The sequence below is a fragment of the Callorhinus ursinus genome, unplaced genomic scaffold (assembly GCF_003265705.2).
Source record: "Callorhinus ursinus isolate GAN/ISIS: 27379988/994484 unplaced genomic scaffold, GSC_fseal_2.0 scaffold1, whole genome shotgun sequence".
NCBI classification, from domain to species: domain Eukaryota; kingdom Metazoa; phylum Chordata; class Mammalia; order Carnivora; family Otariidae; genus Callorhinus; species Callorhinus ursinus.
In genome coordinates, this window is record NW_027397063.1 from 139,374,803 (window position 1) to 139,386,927 (window position 12,125).

At 46.0% G+C, this 12,125-nt stretch overlaps 1 protein-coding gene across 7 annotated transcripts in view; it reads right to left on the reverse strand.

Moving 5' to 3' along the window:
- LOC112832942 (zinc finger protein 621) overlaps positions 1-12,125 on the reverse strand; it is a 44,493-nt gene that overhangs the window by 13,068 nt on the left and 19,300 nt on the right. For 2 of the 7 annotated variants that reach the window (XM_073901669.1, XM_025883825.2), the window contains 3 exons: positions 11,966-12,092; positions 11,364-11,477; positions 6,723-9,269 (listed from right to left, as the gene is read on the reverse strand). In XM_073901669.1, the coding sequence (XP_073757770.1) occupies positions 8,272-9,269; positions 11,364-11,477; positions 11,966-12,092 (1,239 nt within the window). In that variant the 3' untranslated portion in view covers positions 6,723-8,271. The other 5 variants (XM_073901681.1, XM_025883786.2, XM_025883799.2 and 2 more) reach the window with 5 other exon arrangements.

Consider the following 12,125-nt stretch of genomic DNA (forward strand, 5'->3'; position numbering starts at 1 on the left):
ACCCCCATGTTACTACCTCCACGAGGGCTTCCCTGACCACCACCTTGAGAGGGAGCTTCTTCAAGCCTTCTCAGATTTGAAAAGGTATGGGCATAAGAATCACCTGAAGAGGGGCGCCTGGGTGGCTCAGTCAGGCATCTGCTTTCTGGTTCAGGTCATGGTCCCAGGCTCCTGGGATCGAGCCCCACAGCAGGCTCCCTGCTCATGGGGGGGGGGGGGGGGGGGGGTTCTCCCCCCCCCCCCCCCCCCCCCTTTTTATTCCTTTTTTTCAAAAAAAAAATTTTTTAAAAAAAAAAAAAAGTCACGTGAAGAGCTTGTTACAAGTGATTCCTGGCCCCACTCACAGTCCTCCCTGATTCTGGGTCTAGGGTGGGGCCCAAGAATTTGCAATTCTAATGACCTCCCAGGGATATGGATGCTGCCCATGTAGGGACCACACTTTGGAGAAGCACTGCACTTTAGCAACATGTAATTAACTTACTAGTTTGTTTATGGACTATCCACTTTGCTAGCAGGTACCTTCCACGAGAAAAGGTCTCCCTGGGATACCTCTACAATTTGTGGAACAATTTCTTCAATACAGAATTTCTCTGATCTCAGTAGGCAACTTTTATTTGCAGAACATGATCTGGATTTTCCACATTCTGAGAGAATTCCTTAGCTTGGGTGCCTCTTTTCCCACTTAAACCTACACATCCACACTCATCACTCTCATACACACAACTCTTATCTCCTCCATCACTATTTACAGCCATAGCTGTGGAGATAAACTTAAGGGGGAAATCAGAGCGTGGCCAAATCAGGCCTTCTTGGTCCTTTCCTAATTACCTGATAGCTAACTTAATTTTAAAAGACTGAAAGGAAGCTCAGCTCACCTGAGGCCAAGATGTTTGGAGCATGGCTGATGTCCCCTGGCTTCGTGCACTGTCTTCTTGATTTGGAAAAGCAACAACCTTAAGAGCTAAGAGAAGAAGAGCGATGAGTGCTTTGCACCCTGTCCTACAACACCCACAGCCGCCTATAGCCTTCCCAGTCTCATTTCCAGCACTGGCAGGAGACTCTCTCAGACCCCTCCCCCGCCCTGGCTGATGGCCCCCAACAACCTCATGAACTGCTCTGCCTGGTCCTCAGGACAATCCTCATCTTCCTGCTCAGTCCAAGAGTGTTCCTGAACCCATTCACACGCAGTGGACGGAGGGATCTAAGACAAATCCTGTCCCTAGTGTTGGGTCTGAACAAACCTAAAAGCGCACTTACAGTAACCATGACGTTGACCCAAAAACGGGGCCAGTGGAAAGGAGGGACAGAGATGGCAAGATGCGGATTAACAGTTACTCAGTGTTCCAGTGGGTGATGCTGACCGGAGACCCGACCAGGATCTCCACCCCCTAAACAGAAACGTCAGTAATGGACGCGGGAAGCTGTTGGGCCAAGTTCTTTAGGACAGAAAAGAGGATCACGCCTCGGTGGGCAGGGGGCTGGGCCAGGGCTCTAGAAGGCCGCGCGGCCACCTCGGGCGGCCTCTGCCAGGCCCAGGCGCCCGAGCTCCGAGTCAGGGAGGGGGGATGAGCCGACACCGGGCCCGAGTTCAGGGGTGGGGGGCGCTGACGAGCCGCTAGGGAAAACGAGGAAGCCGATGCCGGGCGGACCTTGTACGTAGACCTCGCTGGAACCCACGCTCTCCCTCTCCGAACACCGGAAAGCTGGCAGAGGCAAGCCGATGCGGAAGCGAGCGCAAGCGCCCAGCGCCCCTCTAGGCCGCGCGGAGGCAGCCCGTCTCTGTGGTCCCCGCGGCCCGGACCACGTGACCCGGCCGGCCGCGCGGAAGAGGCGGGGCCGCGGCGGGCCGCTGCCGGCCTGCTCATTGGCTGGTGCCTCTCCCGCGGCCGCCGCTGCAGCCTCTAGGGGTCAGGCACGCTGCGGCTCTGGTGCCCGGTCCGGATCCAGGTGGGGCCCGGGTTAATCGAAAGCCCGTCAGCGGTCGGCCGCCTTTATTCCGAGCGTCACCCGGCCTGCGCTGCTGTGGGGAGAATGGCTCCCGGTGTTTCACCTCTTAGAGACCCAAGCACCCAAGCCGACACTGCTTGGGTCCCCCAAGCTAGGCCGCCCTTAGGAAAACTGTTCCCATCCACCCGTGTAAAGCCCTCTCCCTTACTAGAACATGCACGTGTGGGTCCTTTTAGGACAGACTCATTTAGCTACCAAAATAATGGTGACTAAAGTTGCCAGGCATCCTGTATATACAGGACATGTCCTATGTCAGATGATTTTGTTCTGTATTGACTTAAATGTCCTGTTTAGCTTTTCCCAATAAATTTACCAACAAATCTGTAGTTTAGAGCTATTTTTCCACCCGATAACTGGCACTGAAATAATTGGCTAAAAAAAAAAAAAATCATACCTTCCATAAATAAAGATCTGGATAATCCCTTAACAGTCTCTCCTGCAGGTTTGGCTGTGTGAAGTTAAAACAGATTAACAGATTAAAGTTACCTGTTTTTCATATTCAAGTAATTGCCGTTAATTTGCACAACTTTGGGTCAGTACACATGTTCTGCAAATTAGCCAATAGAGTGACAGTCTCACTTGGGTGGTCCCAATTTGCTTCTGAAAGTTAGCAAATCAATGGCAGCCCAAGCTTCTGAACAGGAGCCAATTAGTGGTAAACACTCCAAAAGTCAGCCAATCAGTGCCCTCAATATAGCGACCAAGACTTTGGAAATCACTGAGTCCCCGTGTTCCAGTGATCACGGCGGGCCGGTGTGGTTGCCAACGTGAACGGACTTTACGCCTCCTACTCACCAAGAACTTCAGTGCTATGGAGGGGAATTGGCCTCCGACTGCTATAAGATAGAATGATCCTTGCTATCTGGATGTATGGCTCTATCACAAGAGTTTCTACTCCTTTTGTTACCAAACCCATTTGGCTGTCTGTTACCTGAGAGGTCACTCAAGAGACGAGTTTTGTTGGAAAGGAATCTGAGCTTTATTCAGGAGGCCGGCAACCGAGGGAGAAGTTGGACTCTTGTCCAAAAGCCCCCTTTGAGATTTCTGCCTGGCCCGGGGGGCTTAAAGGGGTTTAGGGTAGTTAATCGGCAGAGTGGGCAATGGCCTGTAGCATTTCTTGATCACGTGCAGATTTGGGACCAGCTAGAAACATTTTCAGTGCTGGGGTTGTGCATGGGGGTCCTGTTCTTGTGTCGTGATGTGCCCGAGTACTCCTTTCTGGAAAGCAGGGCAAGGTCTATAGATACACAAAGGGAGGTTAGTAAAATCATTTGTGTAGCCTAAAAAAATATTTTGGTTAAAAAAAAATTTGCTAGACTGATCAGAAATCCGAGGTGGCTTCAAACAGACTTGCTAGCCTCTGGGACCTGGGAAGGTTCTGGTTCTTCTCAAGGCCAATGGTCTGCAAATCTCAAAGTAAAATAGTTCTGTTACAGACTGAGGCCTTAGGTCAGCAAGTAAGGAGTGTTAACCCTTAAGACCCGGCTGGAGTGCTGTTACACTTCCACAGGAATTAGATTAACAAAACACAGCTTAAAGTCCTGTCATGGAGAGTACAATAGGTATCTCCTGCTGCATAATCATCCCAAAACTTTGTGGCTGAAAACAATATACATTTATTATTGCTTAAAGTTTCTGTAGACCAGGAATTCAGGAGTGGTTTGGCTGGAAGATAGCAGCTTGGGATCTCTCATGAAGTTCCATGCAGGTGTCACCTAAGGCTGCACTCATCTGAAAGCCTTGACTGAGTCTACAGCTTCTGCCTCCAAGATAACTCACGTGACTGGCAAGTTGGTACTGGTTACTGGTGTGAAACTTCAGTCCCTTCCCACACCGGTTTCTGCACACAGCTGAGTGTCCTCACATGGCTACAGGATTCTACCTAAGGTAAGCAATCCAAAAGGCCAAGGCCAGGGGCACCTGGCTGCCTCAGTTGGTGGAGCATGTGACTCTTGATCTCAGGGTCATGAGTTCAAGCCCCACACAGGTTGTACAGATTACTTAAAAAATGAAAATCTTTTTTAAAAATAAAAATTAAAAAAGGCCAAGGCCAACTAGGGTTATGACCTAGTTCAGAAGTCATGCACCATCATCACCTCAATATACTACCAACACAAGCCAGTCATAATACAGTATTAGATGAGATACATAAGGGCATGAATGCAAGGATTAGAATCACTGCGGACCATATGGAGGCTGCCTAACACTGAGATTTTGCCTATCATAGAAACCGTGTATTTTATAAAATTTCCAGTATTTTTATTGTAAAGCTTCTGTACAATTGTTTTAAATAAATGAATTAGATTGCCAAGAACAATAGCGTGATGAGGACTTTTATTTTCATATTGCCCCTTCTCTAAACCTATCAAAATGAACATCTACCATGAATCTAGAAAGATGGGCACACATATATGGGTGCACACACACACATATACACATCACAAACCCTTAAAAAGTACTAGCCAGAGGCGCCTGGGTGGCTCAGTCAGTTAAGCATCTGCTTTTGGCTCAGGTCATGATCCCAGGGTCCTGGGCTGGAGCCTCGTTTTGGACTCCCTGCTCAGCAGAAAGCCTGCTTCTCCCTCTCCCTCTGCTGCTTCCCCTGCTTGTACTCACTTGCTCTCTCTCAAATAAAATCTTTACAAAAAAAAAAAAATAGCCAATTATCACAATCAGGTCTAACTTGAAGGGGTACAATATTGGACACGGAATTCCTCTATCTGGTATTATACCAGTGCAGGGAGAATATGAGAATTTTGGGTAGACCCAGATAAAAATCCCCAAGTTGTGAGAATGAGAATTGGAATCATGGGTAGTCAGAGGAGAAAACTGGGAGCATGCAACAAGAGTCCCATTCTTTCCCAGAGCATCCTCACCAGAGGGACAGAGTACAGGCAGTGCTGACCTACAGGCAGCTAGAAAGCAAGGTGAACCAGGACATGGGACACTTGAGCTGCTTTTACAGCTGTCAGTGAGCCTGCTCATGTATCAGCAAAATTGAAGGTCTAGAGCTGGATGTCCCTCACCTGGCCAATGCCACAAGGACTGGCTCTCCCTAACACACTATCCCCAGCCACTAGCCAGTGCAATAAGGCAAGAAAAAAAATCCAGAATTGGAAAGAAGTAAAATGGTTATGAACATGATTCTCAATGTTAGAAAAATGTTATTAAAATAAGTGAGTTGTGCAAGATTGCAGGATACAAGGTCAAAATACAAAAATCAATTGCATTTCTATATACCATCAATGAACATTTAGAAATTTGCTATTATATATGGCATCAAAAAATGATATATTTAGACAAATCTGAGAAAAGGTGTGAAAGACATACAGTAAAAATCACAAAACACTGCTGAAATGAAGATCCAAAGGAGAGGCTTACCATGTTTTTGAGTTAAAAGACTATACAGTTAAGAAAGATGTGAATTCTCCCCAAAATTAATCTAAAGAGTCCATACAATATCTATCAAAATTTGAGGATATGTTTTGTAAAAATCTGCAAACTGATTCTAAAATTCCTGTGAAATGCAAAGGAATTAGAATGGCCACAACTTTGGCAGAACACAAAATAGGAACACTAACACTGTGTGACTTCAACACTTAAACTACAGTAACTGGGGCGCCTGGGTGGCTCCATCGTCAAGCGTCTGCCTTCGGCTCAGGTCATGATCCCGGGGTCCTGGGACTGAGCCCCGCACCAGGCTTCCCGCTCAGCGGGGAGTTTATCCTTTTCCTGTCCCTCTCTCCCGATCCCACCCATGCACACTAAATCTCAAATAAAATCTTAAAAAAAAGAGAGAGAGAGAATGAAAAGGCAAGCCACATGCTGGGAGAAAATGTTTAGAAATCACGTATCTGGAAAAGGACTTGTATCCACTATATATAAAGAGCCCCCCCACCCCCCAAAAGACCTCCCAAATATCAATAAAAAGAAAACAACCCAATAAAAACATAGGCAAAAGATACGGACACTGGCAAATAAGCACATGAAAATATGTTCAACATCATTAGTCATTAGGGAAATGCAAAGTAAAATCACAATGAGACAGCATTATACTTTATAAGAGCTAAAATTTAAAACAATATTAAGCATAGCCAAAGATGTCTTGGAAGTATAACTCTCATACAATGCTGGTACGGATATAAAATGGTACAACTTCTTTGTAGAGGTTTAAGATTCTTGAAAATGTAAATATATACTGGGGCGGGCACCTGGGTGACTCAGCCAGTTGAGCATCTGACTTCAGCTCAGGTAATGATCCCAGGGTCCTGGGATCGAGCCCTGCGTCGGGGCGTCCAGGGTCCCTGATCCGCAGGGAGTCTGCTTGTCCCTCTCCCCCCCCACCCCGCACCTGTGTGTGCACATGCTGTCTCTCCCTCTTAAATAAAATCTTTTTTAAAAATGTAAATATAGGGTGCCTGGGTGGCTCAGTCGTTAAGCGTCTGCCTTCGGCTCAGGTCATGATCCCAGGGTCCTAGGATCGAGTCCCACATCTGGCTCCCTGCTCCGCGGGAGGCCTGCTTCTCCCTCTCCCACTCCCCCTGCTTGTGTTCCTGCTCTCGCTGTCTCTCTGTCAAATAAATAAAATCTTTAAAAAATAATAATAAATAAAAAATAAAAAAATAAAAATGTAAATATATACCTACCTTATGACCCAGACATTCCACTCCTCTTAATTACCCAAGAGAAATAAAAGCATATGTCATTACAAAGACTTAAACACAAATGTTCATAGCAGCTTTATTTGTAATAACCAAAAACTGGAAACAGCCCAAATGGCCATCAAGAGATGAACAGACAAATTTGGTATTTCCATAGTGGACTACTACTCAGCCAAAAAAAAAAAAAAGAACCACTGATACAATGAATATGTAACATAGGTAAACCTCAAAATAATTTATGCTGAAAGACACAGACCAGAAAGAATACATATGATGGGATATTTATATAAAATCCTAGAAAAGCAAAACTCAACCAAGTGACAGCAGATCAGCAGTTGCTGTGCAAAGCTGTGAGAGAGGGATTACCAAGGGGCATAAGCAATTTTGGGGGGTTATGGCTCTGTTTATTATCTTGACTATGGTGACTATTTCACTGGTGTATACATAAGTCAACACTTAGCAATGGTATTATAATAAGTAACACTTTTATTAGGTTCCATTGTTCTAAGCACTCCTATGTGTATTAATGCAATTAATCCTCAACACAAACCTGAGGTAGACTGTCATCCAGATTTTACAGATAAGGAAATTAGTAGGGTCTGTACTTAACCAAGGTAACACACCTGGGCTCATACCAAAGTCAGCCTGGCTCTGTAATATTATCCACTACTCTGCTTCCTGCAGTGGCCGAAGTCAAGCAGCTTGCAAAAGGGGGATGCTAAAACAGAACACGTTTATATCTCCCCTCATCTCTACTGGTAACAGAAAATAACGGACACTTCTTCCATGGTAAAATAGAACTAAATGAAGTTGCGAGGAAATGCTTCCTGCTGTGAGGGTCACTTGGAAGAGCAACGAGATGGATGAATAAATAGGGCCTTGCATTTGACTCAAAGGGTACATATATACCCCAACTTTCGCAAAGGCACAGACTACAACTGAGCAATAAGTAACTACAGAGTAAGTAGTGGGTGGGCACTGCACCTGAGGTAGGTCTCTGAAAACTTGCAGCCTACTAGGAATATCCTCCAAAATACAGATGGCTCCACATGGACAAGGGCCCTCTGTTTCTGAGTCTAGAAGACTCCTAATATAGATTGTGATAGGGTTTCCTTTCTGGTTGACCCCTTGTGTAGTGTTGCACACCTGAGAATGGATGCATGGGAGATAAAGGTTCAAAATCTAAGTTTATACTAAGCTCTCACTTGAGGGTACTAAACACTGGGTGGAACTTATTTTCCCTTAGAATTTTGCAGGAATACACCACTGTCCTCTAACTTTCAAGACTGCTGTTCTGAAATCTAATGCATTCTTATACCTGATCTTTTGTTTTCTCTAGAACCTTTTTAAGATCTCCTCTTAAAGCCTGGAGTTTTGATAATTCACAGCGGTGTCCTCTGATGTAGGCCCTCCCACACATCCCTCATTCATCTTGCAGGGCACTCAGGGACACCACAAACTCCACAGAGTATCAGCCAGTTACATTTCCTTGTACATCTGAGTTTGGGGGTTTGTTTCTTCTTTTCTAACTGTAAAGAATGTGCTGGCGAAGAACGGAGTGGGGAGAAACAAGGAGGCACAGCACACCCAGCTGCAGACAACCCTACTCTTGCACAGGTATCTTCTGTGTGTGTAGTTTCCGATGCAGAGTGAATCGCCCACACCAACTGAAGGTTTTCCCACACACCTCACACTCGTACGGTTTCTCACCAGTGTGAACTCGCTCGTGCTGGACCAGGGTGATTTTCTGACTGAAGGCCTTCCCACACTCCTTACATTCAAAAGGTTTCTCCCCGGTGTGAATGCGCTGATGCTGAGTCAAGGCTGTGGGGGAGCTTAACCGTTTCCCACACTCTTTACATTCATAGTGCTTCTCCCCAGTGTGCACTCGCTGATGGACGATAAAGCTTGAGCTACAACTGAAAGTCTTCCAACATTCGTTACATTCATAGAGTTTCTCCCCAGTGTGGAACCTCTGGTGCTGGAGGAAAACAGAACTGCTAATGAAGGCCTTGCCGCACTCCTTACATTCATAGGGCTTCTCTCCAGTGTGGATTCTCTGATGCTGAATCAAGGCCGTGTCTGAACTTAAACCTTTCCCACATTCTTTACATTTAAATGGTTTCTTTCCAGTATGAATTACCTGATGCCGAATAAGTAATGAGTTGTATCTGAAGGCTTTTCCACATTCTTTGCATTTGAAAGACCTTTCACCAGTGTGACATCCCTGAAAATCCGCCACTCGACTGAAGTATCTGCCACATTTTCTACATTCGTATGATAGCTGACCACTAGAAACTGTCTGATCCGTACTGAGTTGCGTGCTGACACTAACGTTTTCCCCAGATTTCTCACACTGCTCCCCACTCCCGACAGTGCAGGCCTCGTGATGGCTGGCTGGCCCATCTGTGAAATCTCTCCGGTTTGACTTGGCCTTCTTAGCTACCCAGTGACCATGCCGCTGCTCTGGGCTGCTCCCAAAGTCCAGGCGCTGGGGAACATTCCCTGGCAGCCCTCCTAATGTCAGTCCGTGGGACTCCGTTTCTTTAGAAATGTGTTCCTTTGGAGTTGATTCTTCCTTCTCAGCTCTGGTCTCACCCCCTGAGATCACAGGGAAAAAAAAAAAAGGTGTCAGCCTCTGATAGTGCTGAAGGGGAAAAGGATCAAGTGGCTATTTTCCTATAGGCACACAAAATGGCTACCGAAGACCACCACACAGCAGAGCCCCACAAGTGAAATGAAGACACTATGGGTGGGTGGCAAGCAAGGCCGAGAGGCATTCCCATAAAGAGTGTAAAGATGGGAAAACAGTCAAGACTGTTACCTACTAGGGTGGAAAGACCAACCGCTTTCTCCCAAGTGAATGGGTGAGGTAAGAAGGTATGGAAAAATGATGACTACAGACCCCAAGGTCAGAGGAAGACCACCAGATTGAAGAAGGGGCAGGTCAAGCAGCTCGAACTACAAAGGGTCCCACAATTGATTCCTTAAAAGCTGCTTATTTTTTACATTATCCAAGTCATAATCTTTGAAAAGAGAATGGTCTCTGTCATCAAGCTGATGCTAGTAAAGCAGCAGCCTCCAATGTGATGGCTAAGAGGACTATGGTGGGCTAACACACGACAGCAGCGGCAAAGAAAGGGGAAGACATGGAGGCTTGCTTCTAAAAAGAAGAGCACTCACTGCACGTGTGAAGAACCCTTCCAAGAACGGACATAAGCCTCAGGGAGGACCTGGTAATGACACTTGTGCTTTTCCTAAACTGCTGCACACTGCATATAGTTTAATATGACAGCAGGAATGTGAAACAGAGAAAACCAAAAGCTATTTTCCCTCTCCTATTAAGGCCTTTTGCAGGTTAATATAATCTTCAGCACTGGGCCGTGGCAACCTCTTGTGTTTACAAGCAAACTGTTTAAAAAATGCTCTTTACCCAGATAGGCTGAAGTCCTGGGAAAGGCAGAACTTTAACACAAGGCTTGGAGTGGGGGGAGTTGTGCATTATTTATGGACATTCTCTGAGAAGAGTCTGAAGAGCACATGAAATTTTTCCAGGCAGAATAGGGGTGAAACAAAGTAAAAAAGGCAAAAAAAAAAAAAAAAAAATACACTGTTGTTATTTTTAATTCTCAGATCAATACCTTTCAAAATGAGGAAGCCATTGACCTTTCTTTTATAATAAGTTTTGTTTCAAAATTTCAGCTGTTAAAATCAAAGTTTTTTTAAGTGTCTGTAGGGGAAAAATTACAGGCTTCAGGTGGGTGTTGAGGCAAGGGAATCATGGGGTGTGTTGTGCTGGTGTCTGCCTATGTGTGAAAATTTCCATTACGAAAAAGAATTTTTTTATTTTTTTAAATAATTTTTTAAATCATAAAATTTTATTTTATTTTTTATTTTTATTTAAGGAAGTGTTTGGGAACTCATAACTCAGTTTCCCAGAGAGGAGCCTGGCTGGCTGAGTCAGTAGAGTATGCAACTCCTGATCTCAGGATTTTAAGTTCAAGCCCCACATTGGGTGTAGGGTTTACTTAAAAAAAAAAAAAAAAATTCCCAGGGGTGCCTGGGTGGCTCAGTCATCAAGCGTCTGCCTTTGGCTCAGGTCATGATCCCAGGGTCCTGGGATCGAGCCCCACATCGGGCTCCCTGCTCTGCAGGAAGCCTGCTTCTCCCTCTCCCACTCCCCCTGCTTGTGTTCCCTCTCTCACTATGTCTCTCTATCAAATAAATAAATACAATCTTCAAAAAAAAAAAAATTCCCATAGAAATAATATACTCTGTGAATATGTGGATGGCTAGATAGGCCCCAGAAGCCTATTTTCCTTCTAAGGTGGTAGACATCCTCATCTCTGCAACAACAAACTGGCAGAAAAATAAACTTTCCACAAGACAGGGCTCAAAAGAGCCTTCATGGTTCAAGAGCTGCTCGCTCAGTCACACAATGGTGTCCCTTAGCAGGTGGTGAGGTGGAGAGGCAAAGATGAACATCCACAGAAACCTTGCAGCCATGCCTTTCCTGAAAGAGACTGGCCCTTCCTCATTTAAGAGGGGCTACCACCATGAACGCAGAATCACATGTAATGATTCCAGAAGAAAGAAAACAGCCTCACAAGAGAAGAAACACTTCACACACATTCAAATGTGAAAATAGGAAAGCAGGCTAAGCAAAAAAGACAGCTGGTAGGTTCTCATGCTCACCTGGACAGATGCCTCTGAGGGCTTCCCTGCCTGCAGGCTCCCAGGGTTCCAGGCCCCATGGCAGTTCCCCTCGCTCTAGCTGGGAGACCAGAACAGGTCTGGTGAATAGAAAAGCTGCCCAGGAAAAAGAAACAGGAACAAAAAGTAAAGGGAATCAGGAAGCGAGGTCTCCTCTTGGCTGTCTGTACCTTTCTTCACTGAGCCAGGGAGGGAAATGAAGACAAGTCAGCCTGTGCTATCTTAGAGGACAGAAAATTCCCACAAACAGGGGCAGAGTCCTGGAATAACCCCCCACTCGCATGAGGGAGTCCCAGATCTTCTTCAGGGAACTTGGAAGACAGAGGCAAAGGGCTCTGCCGAGCTCCCAAGAGCTCTTCATTTCCCTTCATGCATGGGGCAGAGCCCCTCCCAGGGCCAGAGGGACAGCAGATTTCTAAACCTGGGAACCCAAAACTCTCCCCACCCAGCAGCCTCTGAGGAGCTCAGCCTTTGGAGCAACTGCCCATGAGGGTTATCAGAGAGGCCACAATATCTAAGGAAGAAAGTAGCCAGGATGCACAAATGGCAGAGGCAGACAACAGCAGGGAGAAGAGAGTCCTTACCCAGGGAAGCCACATTTGCATAATTCTCCAGCATCACCTCCCGGTACAGAGCCCTCTGTGAAGGGTCCAGGATAACCCATTCATTCTGGGTGAAGTACACGGCCACGTCCTCAAAGGTCACTGGCTCCTGAAACAACAGGTTCCTGCTCAAGCCCTGTGT